Raw genomic sequence first — 22,918 nt, forward strand, 5'->3', positions numbered from 1 at the left:
GGGGTTATTACAGGGCTTTGGATGCGATGTTTCCAGCCCGCTTCCCCGTCATGTCGCTGCCGGGAGCGCACGGAGACGACACATGGGGCTCCTATATGTTAATCTCCTTCGCAAACAGGCTCCGGCAGCGCTACATCCCCCATTGTTTGTTTGTTTGTTTGTTTTAATGATTCCTCCTTCCTGAAATTGGCCGTAAGTTTGTATTTTTGTCCCTGCTGGAGGGCAGGGGTTCCCCCGGGGAACACAGACTCTCGGGCTTTGTTTCACTTTCAAGTATTGATTTTAAAATGATGATAGATAGATTGGTAGTTTATTTGTGTCAAGCCGCGTTTCATGGCATCCCAAAGGGCAGGCGGAAGGCGGGGGGGGGGGGAGGGGGGCGGGAGATGGCTATGCCATTGCTTAAAAAAAGGCAAGAATCCTTCCTTTGGAAAAATGTTTGAGGTTAAATTCACCCGTTGCCCTCGCTGTCAAACCGTAGCCCGAGGAGGCAGTCTCCTTCTTGTGTAACCTAGCGAGGGACCAGCTGTTGATGTGCCGCTTGCTCTCTGATGGCCACCTCCTCTCGCCCGCTCGCCGTCCCCGGCGCGAGATGTGCGCGGAAGATCTGCTGGTTTCAGTAGGAAACGTGTGGGCTAAACCCGGGAGTGACTCCCCCCCGGCAGCCTCCCGCGCCGCCGGCCCCGGGAGCCATTTTAGTGCGGCCCCTCGCTCCCCTCGCGCCGTTCCCGCCCTCACACGGCGAGGCGAGGCGCGGAGCGGAGCCGCGGCGGAGGCGCCTTCCCCGCCAGACACGCGCACCCGCGGCTCTTACGCCTTTTTATCGCTTATTTTCCCCCACCCAGAAAAGGAGGAGCGTGATTTTGTCGGGGTGGGGGGCGACGACCTCGTGTCTCATTTCTGTTTGATGAACAGTAATCGTCGAGCGTTTATTTTCCTCTCCCGCCTCGGTAGCTACCTTTCAGTCATTCCGTCTGAACCCCCCCCCCCCCCGTACGTGTAATCGTGCCGTTCCTCCATTTTTTCCCACCAAGGCATCTTCAAGTTTTGAATTTTTTTAGGAGTATCTTCTTCCTACAGGTGCATCTAGGAGTCGACTCTTGCTCTAGTCGAAGAGCTTAGAAAGGATCTTTACTAGGTGGTGGTGTTCAGTCGTCTGTGTTGCCATCTCAATTAACAGAACTTTAGTGATTATTTTGAAGGTGAAATTCGTGTTTTTCTCTGTAAAAAAGAAATAAAAGCATTCCTTTATAGTGGTTTCACTCTTGGGATTTGCGGTGTGGAAGATACCAATACAATATGAATGTATTTATCACCAGACAGTATCAAATTTTAGCTTTTGGAGGCATCCACGCGTTTTTCTTTGATAACGCAGAATAGGGCAAGATTTAAGTTGCTTATAGGAATTTCTTTTTGGTAGTGTTTCAAACAGTGTTGAATATTCTCAATTAAAAATGTGTAAGAATTTTAAACCACTACTTTTTCTGACCAAAGTGAAGTTAGGAAATAGTAAATGTTAAGGGGCTATAACAAAGTTGGTTATAGGAAGGTGGTTTGGTTTATTGGACTTAAATACAGTCACATGAAAGCTGCCATCCAGTTTGGAAACTATGAACTAAGTGGAAGAATCAAAATGTGAAATATTTAAGTGTAGCACTTGTCTTGACACTTAGATTAAATTTATAGTACTGATTTCTGAACCTTATTTTACTGTGCAATTACATATATACTCATGCTATCTTGTATCTGTAGTGGAAGCATTACACCATCAAGAATTCTTAAAATCTTTTTATCAACAATATTATGACATATTTTATCATAAAAAATGTAACCAAATACTTTTTTCTTTTTTTTTTCTTCTCTCACAGAGGCGAACTATGCAAGTAGCACCAGAATTCCTCTCCCTGGTGACGGACCAACTATTCAGTCGAACAGTTCAGCACCATCCAAGCAAACTGTTCTGTCTTGGCAAGCTGCAATTGATGCTGCTAGACAAGCAAAGGCTGCCCAAAATATGAGTACTACCACAACCCAGCCTGTAGGATCTCTGTCCCAAAGAAAACGCCAGCAATATGCCAAGAGCAAAAAACAGGGTAACACGTCCAATAGTCGGCCACCCCGTGCCCTTTTCTGTTTATCCCTCAATAACCCAATACGAAGAGCCTGCATTAGTCTAGTAGAATGGAAGTATCCTTTGATGCAGTTTTCTTTTAGATGATCTGTTTTTTTGAGTTTTCCAAATGTATCAAGGCAATTGTCTTAACAACATCTCTTACAGCTTCTCAGCTAACACATTAGTTTGCCTGCATGTATGTGGGTAACTCTCATTAATGTTGATGGTAGTTAATTTTGCTTAAATTCCTGTTGACGATAGCCTCTTAATCTGTGTCATAATGATGCAGAGTATCATTTCACTGAAGTAACTCAGAGAAGAGCTCAGAGCTGTTCCTTTTCTCTTGGGGAAGAGGAGTTCACATTCAGAATTTACTTTTCTTATCTCTAGAGAACATTCTGGGTATGCCCTTTTTAAAAGTTATGTTATTTACTCATTTTACAATTGTAAAATAGTCATCATCTTCCTTGCTCCATCTGACACGTTCATCTTGTGAAAGCCCTTTCCTTCTTTAATTTCTCCTGTGGATTTTTTTACTTCCCTCCTTGTATCTTCCTCTACAATATACTATTCTAGCAAATCTCCGTATTGCATTCATTGCCCTTCCAAGCATGGTTGAATGGATGGGAGTGAGTCTCGAAGTGTTAATTGGGAGATAGTCAAGTGTTAATTGGGAGATAGTCCTTAATGACCTAAGACGTCAAACCCATATCTTCCATATGGCAATCTAGTGTATTACCATTAAGGCAAGTGAACCTGATGTAGAAATCTTTCAAAAGTGATATTTGTCAAATGCTAAAAGTAGGGGAAATCTGGAGCCAAGCTAAGGATTCACTGTAAGTGTATGTGAGTATCTGAAATATATTCCTTTTCTCAACTTTTATGACCTATATCTACTGTGAAATGTATTTGGAAACATGAACATCTGTAGATAGGAGATTAGATATACTGCTTTCTTTTTGGTTCGGTGGCTGTAGGTTGGAAGAACGTGGATTTTTTTGGGAGAACTAATAGTATGTAGATTTGGTATATCATTTAATTCTCAAAAATTTTTGAAGTGTACAGTTTTGTTGAGGGAAGAGGAGAAAAAAGTTTGCCTATTAGCCTTGGCAAGATATCTTTAATAGGAAACAGCTGTTCAAGAGAGTAGATTACTGAAGGTAAAACTGATTCTGTTACTTTAAACAGAACACCCAATCTGGCAGTAGCAAGTGTTACTCATTTATGGGGCCTTTTTTTTCAATTCTTTGAACACAATTCAATTACAAATTTAAGATAGTGAAACAGATCCTGCTCTCATTTAAACTGGTGTAAGTCCAACTAATTTCAGTAAATTGGCCTCTCCTTGGCTGAGGTCAGTTAGATGAAATTACTATGGATTTAGAGTGGAATAACTCAGGGCAAAATTTGTCGCAGTAGCGCTACATCATAAAATAAACTTGCCAATCTCACATTGGTATTATCTGTTTATTTCTCAGGAGGATGCTACAGATTAAGATGTGTTTTCTAACTTTATTTTATACATAACATAGCAGGCACTGATGTTGATAGGCTTTGTGAACATAAACTCAGCACTGGCAGCAAAACATTCTTTTGTTTGGAGTTTTTATTCAGTGCTCTTCCCTCAGTCTTTTATGGAGCTATTATGGATACATATGGAAGTTGTATGTTGAACTGAGGGAAAAATGTCAAAAAATCATAGCTAAGGCACAGTTCTTCCTATCCAAACTTAACAAATAGTTTCATCCAGGTACCCCCATATTTGTAGTTAAAAGAAAATAATAAAATACTTTGGGGGAAGTATTAATTTCATTTAATAATAAGCTGAAGGTGAACTTCATGCATATGAATTTTAAGAGATTTTTTTTCTTTTGGGAGGATGAAAGGTTATCTCCAGGTTTAAACTGCTATTGTCTAGATCTGGGTGTAGAAGTGTAGCTACAATTCCCGCTATTCTCATGTGAAAGCCTATAGCCTCTCAGTCTGTATGGCTGCAGAGCCAGTAATTGTATTCTATTCCACAGTTTACTCACCTAAACTTTTATCTGTCCTGGCCAAGGCAAAATTGTTCAGGAGTCCCGCTGTCAAAGACGGGAAGAAGGGCTGAGAACTCTCCTCCGTGTGCATTATATAACTTTCCAACACTCACGGAGGAGAATTTTTGTTGTGATTTGTTGGGAATCTTTCTTATATGGACTACATCTGAAACCATTTTTCTCCTTTGAGCAAGCACATCATTTCCATTAACATTAATGAGACATAGATGAACATCTGAGGACAGAACAGCTCAACAAGTATTCCTTACCCACCGTGTTGACCCGCATACTGAATTAAGACTGCCTAGCTAAATTCATCTCTAGAATTTAATACAGTGTTCTGAGGCAGCAAGAGTATTACTTTCCTACTATTTTTTAAAAAAGAGGATATTAAAAGGTCATTATGGTAGAAATTAATATGGTATAGTGATATAACTAAGGGTGATGAAGAAGTGTTTGTCACAGTTATCAGTCAAAAAATTGCCTTAAAAGTAAGACTTGTTTTATGAATGTTGAAACTGAAAAGAGGACTGAATTGAAAGTTTGTAGATATTCAAAATTGATGAATTCCTTAACAGGATTTTCCAGACCGTTTGACATATTTATACTACTGTCTATTTTTGCCAATTGTGTGGCCTTAGCTGTTTACATCCCATTCCCAGAAGATGATTCTAATTCAACTAATCATAATTTGGTAAGTACTCCTGAATTTTTATTCTATATATGTGTTTGTTCTTGTTTTATCTTGATGGTCAAGTTATGAGCTGCTAGTATTTGAAAGCAGAAAGAGATATGGATAATAATTTTAGTAAAAAAAAATTGGTATGTAGTGATACTTTGAGATAAAGTTCATTTAGAATATGCCATTGCCTTGCTTTTTCAGTTTTAGTATGTACTTCCTTGTGTCATGTGTTTAAAGTACAGTTTTCAGCAGTGAAATTCTTTGGAGAGGAACGCAAGTTAATGTTATGCTGAACATATATATGTGTGTATGTGACAATATGAAAACATTTTGAATTGATTAAATATATTTACTTGTCATTACTGTATTCTTTATATATCTGTGTTTCAGTCCTTTTGAAGTTTTATTGCCTTTGCTAGTATACTTGTCTAATTTATTTTCAGATCTTAATGGTGTAATTTAACTTTATTTTTGTATTAGACAAAAGTGGGAAATTTTACATTAATACATTTTACAGTGATAGGAACATAAATGTGAATTTTAAGAGGTCACTGCTATTAAAAGAGATCTTTCAAAAAGGGATGGTACTTCAGTATTTCGTTTACAGAGCTGTATTTCTTGGGCTGAAAATAGTATACTAGTGATGTACTTCAAAATGTATCATGAAAAATAATTTTATTCTAGTTGTGTATTTTAATAACACTTATAGTGACTATCACACTCAAGATTAGTATTATATTACATTGTAACAGTTCCATAGTTTATTCTAAACACTACCTTGAAATAATTAAAAGAGTCCAGTGGTCCTGTGCTCTCTCAAAATCTGCATGTGACTTCTTTGTGGGACAAGAGGAGTTCAAAAAATAAAGATTCAGAATCCCAAACTAGTAAATAAATAATTTCAGATTATTTTATTTGGAAAAAATAGGTTGATATGAGGTCTTCTATTTATGAAGATGTTTGTCCATTTCGTAGTGTGTAAATTTGTTTATTTCTCTAAAAGTAATTATTTTGTGCATATGAGCCATTTTATATATTCTTGTTTATCAAGATTAAGCAAATATGGACAACAAAAAATGCTGGCAAAAGGCAGAATAATCCAGGTCAGTGTGAAGAATAAGTTATGCAGCTGTGTAGCCAACCAACAGTCTTTTTTTTTTCTTCCCTGAGAAATTCAGGGCACAAATCTCCATAACTGTCAGTCTACAACAAGATCTGCTAACAACTAATTTCATAAAGCATTACATGAAGAGGGTAAAACAGTTACTTGTGTCAGAGGCTAATCATTTTGAAAGAAATGTTTTTTATAGCATTAGTTTTGTTAGCCCAAAGTCTGATATTTCTGACCTAATTTTACAAGCTGTTAACGTTTAGAAAGAAACGCACATTTTTGTCTGTGTTTGTTTTTTTTTTAACTAATGTGGCTTGATCGGTCTAAGCAAAAATAAATTATACTTTTTTAGTAAGAGATCCTTATCCATTTTCAGCAGAAGGGGTCTTGAATGCCCCTAAGTATATGTGCATACAGTTTATAACTTGGCCTTTTAAATTCTCTCAAATTCCTGTTTGAATCGGCATCTTGTTTATACTGAGGTTAATTCTGAGTAATTCAGCTTGCTCAAAGAACAGCATTTATCTTTACAGCATACTTGCAGGTGCTCAGACAGACTAAATCAGATAAAGGGAACATACATATACATCCTGTGTATCCGATCTAATAAAATAAATAGTTCTGGAATTAGCAGTAATTGGCTCTTCTTATTGCTGAAGTTCCACATTTGTTGAATAATATTCAGAAGTTTTGTGATATTGGTCTGAAAAACAGAATCAAAAAATGGTTATAGCATCACCCAAGTATTAAATCTTATAAACAAAGTTTGGTAGGTTTTAGTGCCCTGCATGTAGACATTGCTTGTCTTCTAATAGCCCTACATTACCAGTTTGATCTTTCTAGGGGACTGTACTGCATTCTGGTGTTAAAACCAATTCATAAGCTGAGAGTAAAGAGATACCTCTCCCTCTCTCTTTCCAATGCCGATTCACAGTCCCATCACAGCCTCTTCTTTACCCTTTCTTCTCTGTGGGCACAGGCGTCCGTTGACCTTGTACAGATTGCAGCACTGCTCTCATGTAGTGCTTTGCGTGCTGTAGAGATGGGAGTGAAGAGCAGGAATATTCTACCTCTGGTGCCTTCACTTCCTCATTATATAGAACTCCCAAACCTATTCTGGTGTGCAAAACAGGTGTTCTTCTTTGTGATGGGATGTTAGAAGATAGCCTCTGTGTGATGGAGTTTCCAAGACCTGTAAGAGAAACCCGAGATACAAGTTCTGAGTTTGTCTTTGCCTATGACTTCGTGAAACACTGATCAAATACCACTTAACTGCTGGCTGAGCTGTCAGGGAGCCCTGCTCTCCCTTTCTCATGAGTGTTTCAACATGCAGAACATATTGCCAATTGATATAATCAACACAAAGTCAGTCATACGCTGCAATAGTAATAGAAAAATAAGTTTTATGATATATTAACCAAAAATATGATGGACATTTTAAGAAACAGATAGGTATGTCTTAAGAGAAGTAACGAATCAAATGTATGCATATTAATGCGCTTTTGAAAATAGGCCATATCTTGGGTATCTGTTTTTCCTGGATCTGAGTCAATTTTGGCTTAACATATCTTACAGATATCTGTGAGAAGGCTCTGCACCATTGTTGTTGGAACAGTAGACTGTTTTTAGAAAATTGGCAATACAGATAAAGCATAACGCTGGGACAATTGTGTATTTTCTGTGTTGGTCACTCATCTTTACTGAGATGCAAGGTGTGATTGAGGTTTTTGTGATGTGGCCAGCAGTACACTCTGAGATACTTATAATAACTTTTAAGGAAACAAGAAAAGATTGCTTCATATCAGTGACTCTAAATTCAGCAGACCAGAGTCAGCCAGCTATCACTGGTTTGGTAGGATGGCAGTCTCTTTCTTTGATAATGTATGTAGCTCCACTTTTCTATCACCTTCTTGGCTAACAGTCTTTATTAACAAAGAATTCCCTCTGTGTGGTTATTAATATGTTTTTCTGTAGGAATTATTACTCTTTTTTTGGCCTTTCTTTTCCTCTTCTGAGTAAACAGGCTTGAATTTTTGTTTTGCCTTTTTGCCATTCTCTGTTGAGGGTAGAGGGTGCACTATAGCTATTTTCTTGCACAGTAGATTCATTGTCATTCTTATTCTTCCTCAAAGGCAATGTGTTAGTGCTGGATGTTACAAAACAATGCATTTCAAGCAAATCATAAGTGCAGAGTTAAGTTACCAGAGTGGACTGTGCTTGACCACTTGCCAACGTTACAGTCCTGTATCGTGTTGGGAAGTTTATTTACTCGCTTGTCCAAAGCGCCTTGACATCTCTCTGGTGTGTGCCAGGAGAGGAGGAAGGCACGTTCTCTTCTCTACCTTGAATGGACCAGTCTGTCATGCTTTCTGAACTGCAAAGGATGCAGTACAGTCTAATGAACTTTAAAAATAGTTACTCAACTTGATCCTGAACTCTACTTAATGAGTAATTTCGTCTCTAATCAGTTGATGTTCTTTCTGGCTAGTGAAAAACAGGGTACAGACAGTTTGTGATGGGGTGGGAGCTGGTGGGCCCAGTTCTTCTGCCAGTAGATAATGAAACTGCTATTGATCCAAGGAAGTTATTTCTGCCCTGTAGCAGGAGAACTTGATTGTATATTCTGAGATGAATTCGACATAAACGTGCTACTTCATTCAGATTTTCAAGTAGTTTCTTTCTCCTGCCTTTCAGAAGTTTCAGGTGATCTAACTTCTCTATGCTTGATTCAGCTCTACTTCTGGCAGCGTCTGCTGTCTGAGCTTGATAAAAAGCAGTTTCTGGCAGGATGGGTTTCCTGTATATATCTTCTTTCTGTTTCTGTCTTTTCAGTTTTTTTCCCATCTGTGTTATGTTACTTCCCTTCATGTCTTTTGTCTTTAACTTCCCACTCATTTCTTTTTCTTTTTTTGTTATCTTTTGTCTCTGCCCTCTGGCTTCCCTCTGTGTTCACTCTTCTGTTCGTCCTCTTCTTCAGCACGCTTTACTCTATGTCGGTCTCCCACCTCAATTTCTTTTCCTGTATCATCCTGTTGTACCATGGTGTGTTCTCTCTTACCGCTTTGTATTTTGTCTCTTACTCACTTTCCCATTGGTCTGACTTGCGCTGGGCTTCTTACTTTACAATGTACAGGCAGACTGGCACAAGACACGTCTGAATTTTTGCAAAGAACAAGACTCTTTCAGCTATTCTTTTCCTTTTTTAAAAAATAAATGAACAGTAAGAAGCCATCTTTGCTGATTGCGTGAAAACTAGACCCTTGATGTTTGAGTTGAGTGTGCTTTGGGTGTATTGCATCTCTTGTGACTAGACCACAAAGGCTCTCATTGGTGAGACTGTTCTACTTGGGGAGAGATTGAAAGCCTGTGCATTTTGAAAGCCTGTGCATTTTGAAAGCCTGTGCATTTTGGGGGACTTGCGTGAATTACAGTAGACTGGCAAGTGCAGAGTCATCTGCATAAAGAGCTTGACTTCAATAATGACTTTATGCTCCAGACAACAGGATTCTTTGGCCTTGTTTCTGATTTACCGTCAGTGGGGAACTCTTTCCCAGAGTGAAGTTCTGCATTATAAAAATGGGCTGTGTGGGTGAAAAGGCAGTGTATACACTGTCTGCTGTGTACTGACCTGGGCACCTTCTGTTCTTCCTCCCTATTTTCCCAGCCAGTTGGGACTGGGGGAGCCACAGTGGAGGACACTGCTACAGAAAGGTCCTGTTTGTATCCTTTCTTTCAGGCAAAGAATCCTCTTTAAGTAGATTTAGGTGGATCTTTCAGTGGCCTCCAACAATAGGAAAGTCCACTCTCCAGTGTTGTCCCTGAACTGTTAATTGTGTCTTCAATCTAGGGCACGGCAGGGAAGTACTTTGAGAAGACCCGGTTGAACTTGTGACCTGGAAGTATCAGGCTTCCTATCCTTATCCCATTAGCAGTCCCATGACTCATTCAGTCCTAAGGCCACATGACTGACTAATACACCCATTGAAAAGGTTTTGTTTTTTACCTTGCACCTAGTTATTGAAATCCTCTATATAGAGCCTTAATAAATATCTGAAAATATTGATGCATAATGTTATTAATTGTAACCGCATTTAATAAGTAATAAGTCTAAAGATTCAGTTGTTGAATTGGTAAGTGTTCTGTGATATATTTAAGAAAATGTTTTGTGTATGTATACTGTCTTTGCTGTGTTTACTTCTTTAGTTCAGGGATCTTGGATGCCTCACCCCTCGCCTGGAACATGTTCCAGTCTAAATAATTTTTTGTCACCACGTTTCAGATATTTTTCTATCTTCTGGTTTTTAGTTAATGCTCTCTCCTAGTGTCTGTAATAGCTAGCATGAAAGTCATCCAAGTAAACTTTCAGGAAAGATGGAAGATAATTTGCACTCTACTGAAAATACTTCCATTTTACATGTGGAAAAACATGATGGAGACATTACAGTGTTTTGTTGCATTTATTTAGCCAGCCGCTTAACTACTGGTGCTAATGGTAATAGATTAATTCTTTGAGGGGGAAAATGTCAGTAAGTTTAATCTGAAAAAAAAATCTTCAAAATATTGTATCTAATTGATGTACAATATGAATTTTATGTTGCCTATTGATTCAAGTCAATGAAATGTATTTATAGCTCTGTGTCTGACTAGTCAGTAGGGCCTGAGAGAATGTCAGTAGTTTGCTTCTGAAAAATCAAACGATAGGAGCTGTCCTTTTTCTCGTGCAAGCTTGAAAATGAGTAGGCTTTGAATTCTCTTGTCAGGTTTTGTGTCCATGTACATATGTAAATTTTCTGAGGGATAGTTTTTATCATTTTTCGTTTCTGCTATTTTTTTCTGTTCATAGATTACCCTGTCATATATTTTCTCATTAAAAAACATGAAGTAACTGTTTAACTACTGAAGCAGCCTGACTTATTTTTCTAAAATTAACAGTAAGGCTGTTTGATGGTTATGAGCTGAGACAGTATGCATCAGCAAGTAACCTTTGCACAGCTGCAAGAATTCCTTAATAGATGACATTTCTGCAAGGGGATTATTAAAAAATATTATAATGCTGTACTCAGTCGTATCTTCATATTCCAATTTTTTATATTCCTCTAGGGCCAAAACTTCCAGTAATATGTATTAGCTAATTATTTTGGATTGCTTTTATTTTATCGGTGCAGATCACGGTTTTTAGAAGCTCACAACATCACGTAAGCCTACTTCTTTTCCTTTCGTGTTGTAATGCACACCTCTGCAAAGTAAATGAAAATTCTGTGTTGGCAGCATTTTACACCTACTTTGTGCTGCATACAGTTCTTAGGCCTACTGTGCCTACTCTGCACTGTACTAGTAGCATAAAACAGCTGGTTATCGATTTTTTTGGTGAAAAGAATTGCTATGTGTCAAGTCTATCTCTAATGGTGAATGAAATAGAATTTTTATTTCATTCTCTGCCTTAGGAAAAGGGACATTTCTGGAAGAAAGATATGACCAAGATGCCTGGCAATTTTCAACTGGTCGAGGGGCCAGCTGGGTTTGTAGAGGGTTGGGAATAGCATGGACTAGTCCTCAAGTTACTCTGAATTATAGCCTGGACCAGATATGCTCCTAGGAAAGGATTTTTTTTTTTTTTTTTTAAATAAGGATCTAGTTTCTTTAGCACAGATAAAAATGGCTGTTCAGAGAGCAAGGGATTGAAGCGAAGGTCCACTACTTAGTTATACAGGTTTAGGTAATGGCACTGCAAGAATAATTCCCCCCCTCCTTTTTTTTTAATGCAGTAGATATACCTGTCCAAACCAGAAGGCCCCACACAAAGGTGTACTTAATCATTCTCATTTGGAAGGAAATGTTTTTCCCTGTTCAAAGTTGCAAGCTTGTTCCTGTGAGGAATTCCTACTAAGGGCTTGTCTCTCCTTAAAAAGATTTGCTGGTAGTGCTCTACTGGCAAACTGCCTAGGGAGATATAGCATATACCAGAAAAAGAGTTCTTTTTCTATTTAGTCTAAAATCAGTTTCCCCAAAAGAATAGTGCTGCGCTGGTAATTTTTTTTTTTTTTTTTTGCTAATTTAATTGAGTTGGTTTTTTTTTTTTGTTTTTTATTTTTCCCTCCCCTTACTCTTCCAGTTGATAGAAGTATGGCAAGAAAACTTTGAAGTATAGGCCTGTCCCAATAAAAATAAATCTGTGTACTTCCAAACATTCCAAATAATCTTGTTAGTTACTATATCAGTTGAATAGTTGGTGGGAAAGTAGTTAGAGGTTGACATATAAATTGCTGTCATTCAAGTTTAAAGTGAACATTCAAGATGAGTGGGAGAAGTTTGTACTTTTCATACAAACTCTTGTAATAGTGAGAGTACAAGTTGATGCTTAAATGCTATGAAAAATACGAACAACTCTACCTTATAAAACCAGCTTACTGAATACAGGTAAACCGTGTGAATTACTATTTTACTGCAATACTAATGTATGTAAATTTGACAAAAAACTAATCCACAGATTTTATTCCTTAAGAATAGTCCCTCTGTTTTTTTTAAAAAAAGAGATTCCGAAGTGTTTATTCAGCAAATACACACATAAAATGGAGAATTTTTATACATTGCCATGTATCTGTGCCATGCCAAAAGCGGATTGCCATAAATATTATTAGAATTTGCTTTATAAAACCTGTTAGAAATGCCAGGTTATGTAGAATAGGTATGTTTATTTTTTAAAAAGTTGTTTTTCTCAAGAAGCATATTGTGCACTGAGAACTGTTTTTTCATTTTTGTCTTTGTGTGCGTGAAAGTGCTGCATCTTGAAATCTTACAGAGTTGGGATCCATGACTGTTGAAAGTGTTGAGCAAGGGCCTGTTCACTTGCTTAATTCATTTGAGCAGAAATGAAACAGTTACAGGTGTTTTTGAGAAGCCAGTTCTTGGTTACTTCAAAAGGCTCATTATGCAGCAGCTGAGATCAGTGAAAATGTATCTTCTAATCTGGTGAGGTTTAATGATAAACTGTTTTCAGTGGTGGTTAATTGAATGTGTGAGTTGGTTCACCATTCATTTTGCAGGAATTCAGATTTGCTTATCCTTATGTCAAGCTCCAAAACCTTTCTCTTTTGCTAGGCCATCTGGAAGGACAGGGGCATGAAGAAAGGTTAAGTGACTATGTAATGATAGTGGGAGAATGTTAATTAGGATAGATTGGCTTTTCAGTGCTCGTCTTTTTTAGTTATTGCATAATCTTCTGCAATACAAACTTTATTTAATGAATTATAACTAAAATATCCTCTCTTAGTCCTTACTCCTATAAAATTCACTTGCTAGCACTAATTAGCAATGTAATTATTGTTGTTCATGTTTTGCTACTCCTATGATGAAGAAAAGTGCTTTTAGAGTTCCATTCTCGAACAATTCCATGATTAAACAATGTGAGTATAATATTGCAGATTCTTCTCAGAAATCTTGGAGCTCATTTTCAGCATTTCAAATAAAAAATTAAATAAAGACATGGGATTTATGCTCAAAATTTAACTATGACAAGAACATTTTCATTAAAATCAATACAGCTGGCCAGGATCCATTATTTTCCTGTTTAATGTCGGCAGGTAGCATTCTGGAGTCGTGCTGCGGTGATTAATAGCAATATAAAACTTTGAAGTGATAAGCAGATGGAGCAGACTGATTTGTTTCCATAGATATGAACCAAGATTTTTCTTCTCTCATATTTAATATTAAAGGTATTCCGCTGATACATTTTCAGTTTTGTTGGCTAAAAGTTTGGGCAGAGTCTAACTCCTTTGTTGCCATGACATGGCTGTTTTCATGGCAGTCACTGTTCATCTGGATAAAGAGCTGCATAAAAGTTTGAAAACTTTTAGAATGTGGGCATTATCAAAGATCTGAATCTTTAAATTTGTTAGTGTGATAAATCACACATAATACAAGTTGTTACCAGGGTTGATCAGTATAGCAGAAAGGATGATACCAGTGCAAAAGACCAGAATTGAATCTTTCTAGAAATGTATTTTTATTGCATATTTTCTAAGAAACTAGCATTTGATATATCTTAATTGAGGATAGTAGTTCAGCCCAAAGATTCATTTGGCCAATTTTTTCCTAGCTATACCCTCTTGATAAAAAACAAGTGGCATACTGTATTTTATCTTACTTGACAGCTTAAATTTATCATACTGAACTGTCACACTTGGTTTCAGTAGAGTTTTGCAGAAAAAACAATGGCACAAAGGAGCATATAGAGTCAGTTACAGTTATGGTATGAAGGCAGGAAAGATCTTCTGAATGTAAGAACATAAACATAAGAAATCTGTATTAATAAGGTTCAGTAGTTTAATAATTGTATTTTTCTAACTCAGTTGCTAAAAGGATTGGCTCACAGAGGCTAGAGTTGCTCTCCAGTGCTGCAGCAGCCTCCAGGAAGATGGCATCTTCTGCCACTCAGCTAATCAGAAAAATACAGTCTTTCCACAGAACTGAATAGCAAATACCCCAAAGCTGTATTATGTTTATTGGACATTTTGTTAGTGCTGTTTTCACTCTGATGGATTTATTGTGGTACTATTACTTATCCATTTTTCAAATACTGGTCCAGAATCCTTTAAAATACATGCAGATGGGTGGCATAAAATCAGTTAGTTATTTTATGTTTAAATAATTGTATGTCATTTTCATCCCCTGATAGTTCCCAATTCAGGTAGATTTTATCCCTCAATAGTTTATTTCTTGCTATAGCAAAGGAAAAGTCTGAAAGAAAACAACCTACCAAATTATATGGATCTTGTACATTTATTTTTAAAAATAGGCAAGTCTCAAAATATCTTGACACTAATGACTTAAGACAAACTAAATAAAAGAAATTCAATAATAATAAAAAAATACAACGTTTAACCCAACTATATCTAAAAGACTCATAGTGTTCAATGATGCTCACTACAGTTTGTGCTCTGGCTGACTGCTAGGACAAAGATGAATGCTTTCGGATAAGAAGTGCCTGGCTCTGGCCTGCCTAAGTAGTGCAACACAGCTAGCTCTGTCTCCCATAGTAGAAGTGCCTCAGCTATCACGACTCTTGAGGCACAGTATAGAATAGAAAGTTTATCTACCTTCTGCTACCAAATTGCATGATGCTTAACAATTTTCACTAATACCTTGGGATGTGATTGAAACTGGATACAAAGCTGGTTAATATTTTATGCAGCTTGTGAACAGTCTGTTCACATTTTTCATCCCATCCGAAAGACGGATTCTTAAGTTCTGTGCGCCCTGATCCTTAAGAAGTTGTTTAAAAGGCAATGCTGGATAGCAGTCATAGTATTAGTCAACGTAACACAGCTTCGTCTTACTTGTAATGAAACAGTATTAAATTAAATTGATATTCCCCAAAACACAGTTTTAGCAGGGGCCATGTTGTTTTACTGGCTAATGATTCAGTTTTATGTTTGCATTGCCATGGATATCTTGGCGTGAGCCTGTGTTAGGACCAGACATGCCTACCATCTGTATTGTTAATACAATAAGAAGACGTTAGCATGAACTTTGGAAGCTTTGCACACTTAACACTCACATAGTTAATGCGGATTGAATGTAGGTAGACTGAGCATGCACGGACCTAGTCTGTCAGCAAATATCTCCAAAGACTTGTGACAATTTTAAAGACTGTCTCCTGTAGCAAAAGGCTGTCAGCTGCCTCTCACATCTATATTTTCCCTAAGCAGTGTATGGCTATGAATGACAGTGTTAATCAATATGGATGAAAAATACATAGGTCACAAGCTGTGATGTAGCTAAGGTCATTCTCTATTAAAAAGGAAAAAAAAAAAAAGCCCCCCCCAAACCCGCTTTTGCTGTCACAGTTCATGTGTATGTATCTCTTTGTGCCCTGTAATTTCTAGAGTGTCTCATTTCAACCAGATACAGAAGAAACAAAGATTTCAGAGTTATTTTTACACATTTTTTGAGAATAGGCAGAGGAGAGCCACTTTATTATTGTTCCATCTTTCTCTCAAAGGCAGGCTGCAGCAAGAGCCCACACGTCATGCCAAAGCCAATCAACCAGTTCCAGTCTGTAGGAATGGAGCTTCATTAATTTCCATGCTTACAGAACTGCTTGTCTCCTCTAACAGGAACATTGAATTACGCTGGTTAAGGAAATAAATGTTTTGGTGCCATGGCAGAAAGGATAAGAGAAGGTGGGTAGGGTGCTAATCAAGAACTCAAGGAATGAGCATTTAATTATCTACTTTGCCCCCAACTTTTGTGATCTTGGACAGGCTGTTTATCTTTTTGGTGTTTTAGTTTCTCATGTATAAAGTAGTTTTCAGCTCTAAAAGGACATCAAAAGAATAAGGAATTTAGAGACTGTGAAATGTTCAGATATGAACATAAATACAATAAAGAAATCTGGGGAGTTCTTTCAAAATGCTGTTTCTGATATTCTCTTTAACTGGAAATGGTTTGGCTGGCTTGCTGGTGAACACCAGAAATCAGCATTAATTTTGTTGTCAAAGGCTATATTTCAAGACTGAGAACGTAACATGTTTTGGCAGCAAATTTTGGTGAAGAAAAAGTGATTGGTAGTGGCAATATAGGAACAGAAGGAACAGCCACTGTTCCCATAGTGATACAGCAAAAGTGGTGACATTTAGGTAAACAGCAGTGAGAAAGGAAATTTGGGGGAGTTAATGTTAGATGTCTCAGAAGATACAGTAAGCTTCCATACGGTGTTTCATGTGTATCTGAAAATGTTAATGTTGATCTTCTGATCACTGTATTAATAGCACAAGCATACCTCAGTGTTTGGTGGGAAGTCCAGCCACTTCCTTGAACAGGTGATCCATCCATGAAACCAAAGCAGACAACAACCCTGTCAGCAGGAATTGCACATAGTGAAAGTAGCCTGATGTTTTGAGTGTTCACAAATATGCTCATGTGAACTGTCCAGCTGGTTAGGAATGGTACCACAGAAGGCGTTTTCAGCATGACCACATGACACACAGATGACAATGTATTTTTAGTAACCCTTGCAGCAATGTTACTATTGATCCAAATATTACATACATATTAGCCCCAAATAATTGTTTTAAACAGACATATGAAAGCTCGAACACAGGGCCTTAGTACTTACTTTTACTCAATGAAAAATAGGACTGAGGCATTGCATGGTTGTGTGCGTACCTCTCTGCCTGTCTGCTGGTCAGTGCAGGTCCTGCGATCTTGTAAGGACTTTTGTCTGGGGACCAAGCAAATAATTATGTGGCTAAAACTTTCATTCATGTAATAGTAATTGTTTTGAGATAAAGTAGAAGTATGAAGGAAGAAGAGTAGGACATTAAATACAAAACAGGAAATGAATTTCAAACAAAAGGTGTAGGAGGAATAGTTTTTTTACATGGGAACTTTCAGGAAAGTTAGCTAATCAATTAAGCATGGATTAGATAAACTGTCTTCTGAAGTGATGCAAAGTTAGTGCAAGAACACTGTAAATACTGGAATTAGTGTCCACACAGGGGCTTACTGCAGGTGTTTAACTAATCTCCATTGTCTGTGCTGTTAATGAAGCTGTTTCAGAAGGTATGAGAAGAATAGCAACAACTGGAAAGGCTAACTTGAAAGAACAGAGAGACAGTGTATTTTAATGTTAGACATAACTTGTTTTAATAAATAATTGGAATGAGCATGATCCAGTCTTTGAACAAAGATATGACTATGTTAGATTGTTTTCCTTTTTGTCTTGAATGTGCTTTGTTCAGTTCCACTGAAAATAGGGTGAAGATTTACAGATGATTTTGAGGCTTGACACTAGTGGGTGTTCAGTGAATGGAGGATTTCAACTGAAGGGTTAAATAGCATGGGTCATAAGCACATTAGAATTATCTTTGTCTTGCCTTTAAACAAGTGTGGAGGAAATAAAATACAAATTGGTTAATAGATAACCTTCAGGCAGGTTGGTCAATATGAATGAGCTAAGAAAACCATAGATTTTTGGGCGGAGGATAGTGGAAGTATATGAAGAGATGGATTAAAGCTCTGTGCTTAAGGGCTTTTCTACAATAGCTGTTTTTTAATGGTTTAAAAAGTGAACCAGTTTTAAGTTGTCAAGGATGCATCAATATTCTTCATAAAAGATTATTTTGTAGCTACATTACTTTGTAAAATATACTGTGAAAATGTCTGTTTAGCTTATAAAGAGGGTATCTTAAAGCAAAGTGGTGACACTGAGAAACTGATTATTGGCCTTATTGTACCAGACTCTAGTTGCAAGACCAATACAACATGCTTTCTGGATTCTTTTTTCACAAATGTTAATTTAAATTCCATACTTCAGCATTTAGTATAGAAAGATGTACAATAATGTTATCATTCTCTTCTATCTGTGACTTCCTGAAACACTACTAAAAGCTTCTGAATTACTTACTATGTACTACTTATTAAATACTTCTGAATTTAATTTTACAGAAGTATATAGCACATTTAATATTCTGACTCAAGTTTCATCTCTAAAAAAGAACAAGTTTTACATTTAGGCAAATCATTATTTAGATATGGGATCTTTGGAGTTCAGAATTTTTTTTCTTATTTTTATAAGATGAATGCTTGCAATTGAATGTTTGAATCTTAAGCCGCTTATCAGACAAGGGAAAGAAAGAAACAATCTATGGGCCCAAGTGCATGCCAGAAGATATAACTCATATGGAAAGGATTTAGTTACTAGAATGGATCATCAAACTTCTCTGTCAAACATGTTAAATCACATTATTGCTGAACATGGAAGAAAAAGGAAAGTCTAAAACCACAAAAATCTTCTTTAAAGGAGTGAAACTATTAAAAATGTAAGTGAACATAGCCATTTTACAGCATATTTATAAAACTTTAGTATTTCGTATTAGGCTCTTGATCTTTTTCCAGTATGGTATTTTGAAGGGTTTGTGACTGAGATGTATAGTCTGTCCTATAATTACACAATAATCACAAAATAAGTCCCTAGCAAACATAAAGGACCTCCAAGCTGGACTAGGTTAGTCCAGGTACTTAGATTCTTTCCCACCTACTTCTTTACTCATTTCACTTTTCCATCCTGAAAAAAGGATTGTAAATGCTACTGCAGCCTTGCATCTGCTGTGACACCCACTCACCAGTGTATCATGAGGAGAAAGCTGGGAGTGGAGGCTCCAAACTGATGTTTCCACCATAATAATGTAATTTTTTTCTTGGCAAGTAATGGGAGCTCATCTGTTCCTCTGTGAGCTAGCACTCTTAAGGTGGATATGGACTGATGAGTAACCTCATCAGCTATCACTAAACTGAGAAGAGTTGGGGGTGTCTCCATAGTCAGGCTGCACAATCATACTCTGCCTCATTAGAATGCAGTGCTGATGTCTCTCTTCACTGAATTATTAGAGAGGTCAGTGATAACCAACGTACTTCAGTTTCCTGGGCAAGGGGAAGGTATGTAGGTTCACATTTGTCCTGAGGAGGCATTTCCTCAATTAGCAAGCAGCATGCAGTGTGCCAGACACTCCAACACAGGGTCAGCACTCAGCATGTAAGGTGACCCTGAAAGAGCAGCTGTTTCTACACTGTAGAATATATGAGCCTTTCTCAGCATGCGGAGAAAAGGCATTTTGAAGGGAAACCTTAGGATATGAGAACCCAAGTTTTCCTATCCTTTCTCCTCTTAAGCTTTGGAGGAGTAACCATGAGTAAGAAGTCCATGAGTTTACTGTACTCAAGGAATAGAGGGGCATTTCAGGAGAGAGCCTACAAAGCTGTGAATTTTAGCAAAGGCTTTTAACACCACAAACTCTTCCACATTCTTACTTGCTTTTACACCAATCATGAATATTATATTCATTTTTTAAGTTTGTAGTGGAATTGTTGTTCTAAAAATGAAAAAGGGGTAGCTATAGGCATGTGTCTTGACTTTGAAAGGGAAGTAAAATGGTTTAAAGGGCTTACTCTGTTCTGGATTGTAACTTGAAGAAGTCAAAGGTTCTGGACTTGCATGTGGGTTGCAGATGAAACTGCACTGCTTCAAGAAGCTTTCATAATCTGCATTTTAGCAATCTGCCGGTTTAGCAGTGGTAGTTCCTCCTCTAGAAATGGATTTTGTAGCTTTGTTAGTTTGTAAGTGAAAAAATGAATTTTACGAAGCATATTAAAACATATTAATAAATATTATCATTCTGTCCAGAAGGTAAAAATGAGACTGAAATTTGTTTTTTAAAATGATTGTCTGTCCTTAAACTAAAACATGAATTAGTTAGTCTTTGTGTATTTGTGTATTCATTTCATTAAAAATGATTGGGTGTTGCTCTTAGACAACCCCAGTTGTAAAATGCATCACCTTAACTTATGCCACCTTTATGGTTGTTTATGGTGATTTAAACTAATGCAGCTTACTTGCAGTTGAGACAGGCTAAACAAAAACACTTAAAGTATAATGACTTTGCTAATAAGTGATAAACTGCAGTAGGCTTATGATCACATTAGAATACCTGACTCCCATTGAGCAAACAAGTTTTCAGCTTTCAGGTTGTAATTAATTAAATGTTATAGTACTTATAAAACTGAGTAGGATATAGAGTCTCAAGGAATTGTACTTTTTTTAGTCAAGCCTAGAGTGTGGACATTGTACATTGAACTTGGCTTTCTAAATAATGAGCTGCATGATTCAACTGCTGAACATGTTTTCAAATCAGGAAAATAAGTTTATACTTTGTCATTTTGTAGCATTAAGGATGTTGTGGATACTTTGTTTCATCTGGTTAACTCTTCCATCTTCGATATAAATCCACATCAGGTTCTAAGCAAGGTTAGATAACCAGTGGGACTTGATCTGCATCTGGACTCAAAGGGCACTTGTCCTTCCTTTGCTGAAGTCCCAGACTGACATAGCTTTGGCACTGCTGCATAAGATCCTGCACTTCTTACCATTCTCATCTTGTGCACTCTCAGTGTAGAAGCACTGAGAGAACCACGCTCAGTGCTTCTGCAGTGTACAGCCACTCTTCCTGGGCCTTGAAAAATGCATGCAGTGCTTGACTTGTGCAAAGTAAACCCAAATTCACTTCCCCCTTTGAGATTGGTAGGTTAGCTGAATTGAGTAGCCTCTTCTGAAATTCTAAAATATCGTTATTGACACAACACAACTTGTAAGATATTTCTAGCCCACTAAAACTTCCTTTCCTTTCCAGTAAGTCAATTCTGTGCTGTTCTGCACAATGTGCAATACAATGAAATGTTGAAGTATGGTGGAAAGTAGATAAAGATCAACAAATAACTTCTGTCATATGAAAGGAGAAGTAGTAACCTCCAGGGGCGAAAGCTGCTTGGTGAGCATGCCTCACTGCTACCCTCTAGCAAAGTGGATACAATCACCTTCAAATTAAGCATTTCCAATGATTTCTAGTGACAAGTTACGACAAAAAGAGCAAGGTAGTTGAAAAGATACATGAAAATCAATCCATAAAGAGCTTACTACATCAAAACCAACAACTCAATTTGCTTATGGAAATGACATGTGATGGAGTTCAGGAATGATAAGGTCCTGGTGGAAAGCATGTGGAAAGAAGACTGGGCTACACATTCCTGCAAATGGGCAGCACAGTCCTTATGGAATCCCAGAACAGCTGTGAGAGGTGCATTATAGCTCCAGCTCGCACTGTCTGGTTTTTATATGCAGTGGCTGAAAGGTTACTGTCCTTAGCTGCCCAACTCATTTCTCTGCCTGAAATTACTGTCCTGACTGTGGGAATGGCAGATACAATCGTGTACTGAGACCTCAGTTGCTGCAGTTCAGAGCCTGGCACATTGACTTAATCTGCCAGTGATTCAGTTCAAACTAAGACATTGGCCCATGAACTGTAGATGAGCTAGGGGTATGTGTTTGCTTCTCCTACTGGCTTTGTGGGAGGTAATATTGGTGAAGTGCTGGACGGACAGTGGGAGACCATAACTTTTCAGCAGCTTCAACTACATCTGACAGATACTTTGAGTCAGACTCACTAGCTTTGAATTGCCCATCTGAACCCGGAAAAATTTCACTAATGGTTAAGCTAAAATTCTGGATTAGGAATTGTAGTGGTTGAAATACAGACATCTCCAGTTCTGGTACAGGTGTTACCATCAGCTGCAGAGAAGCATAGTGGACAATTGTATATAGTCCTATTTTAAACAGGCAGAGTTAAATCCATCTGATTTCATTTATCAGACTCACATGTATTTATGCTTATTAGATTGTTATGCAGTGTATGATAGTTGATGTAAATTTATAGTAGTACACTAATTAGTGTATAATGTCCCCTCTGCAAGAATTTATGGCTTCTTTTGACTTGCAAAACTCTACAGATTTTCTAGTGGCAATCTGGAGCTCTGTATAGAGAATGCAGAAATACTTATAGTAAGTTTTTATTCGTTATCTTTTATTGATCCTTTAGATATAGGCCACAGACTCCCTTAGGTCAGTGGTTACAAGCTGAGAAATCTGTAGCTACTGATGCTGGCAGATAAGCAATTACTGCTTTAATGCAAAATGCTAAAGGCTGTGCTCCCCAAAAGATCCAGGAATTCATTCACTTTTGCAAACCTATAGACAAGTATGTTACATTCAAGTTGCAGAAAAAGCAGGGGGAAAAATCTGAGTGGATTCGATCTTGATCAATGTCATGGCTGCATGATAGAATCTGCTCTGTCAGTAACTATGTAGGGTTGATTAAAAGAAAAAATTTATGAGAACTCATTCCCTGATTTGTGCACTGGTCAGGTGTTACATGTATATTTCAACTCTACAAAAACAGTTGGATTGTGAGACATTTTGTTATACACTTTTTCTAATACAGTTTTTCTTCCCATAATAATAGCTTTTTAAAAATAGTGTAATTTCAATAATGAAAGTAATAGCATATTTCAGAATACATTGAAATCAGTGAGTGGTTTTCCTTGACTTCACTAATAATTGGATGCTGCTATATTTGCCATTAATAAGC

General features: G+C 37.4%; 1 protein-coding gene across 7 annotated transcripts in view; it reads left to right on the forward strand.

Moving 5' to 3' along the window:
• The window catches only part of CACNA1D (calcium voltage-gated channel subunit alpha1 D), a 209,679-nt gene that overhangs the window by 1,000 nt on the left and 185,761 nt on the right, over positions 1–22,918 (forward strand). For all 7 annotated transcript variants that reach the window (XM_026102807.2, XM_064518903.1, XM_064518906.1 and 4 more), the window contains exons 2-3: positions 1,869–2,187; positions 4,738–4,843. In XM_026102807.2, coding sequence (XP_025958592.2) covers positions 1,869–2,187; positions 4,738–4,843 — 425 coding nt within the window. The remainder of the gene's footprint in view (positions 1–1,868; positions 2,188–4,737; positions 4,844–22,918) is intronic.

Source organism: Dromaius novaehollandiae, chromosome 12, assembly GCF_036370855.1.
Source record: "Dromaius novaehollandiae isolate bDroNov1 chromosome 12, bDroNov1.hap1, whole genome shotgun sequence".
In the NCBI taxonomy this organism is placed as follows: Eukaryota; Metazoa; Chordata; class Aves; order Casuariiformes; family Dromaiidae; genus Dromaius; species Dromaius novaehollandiae.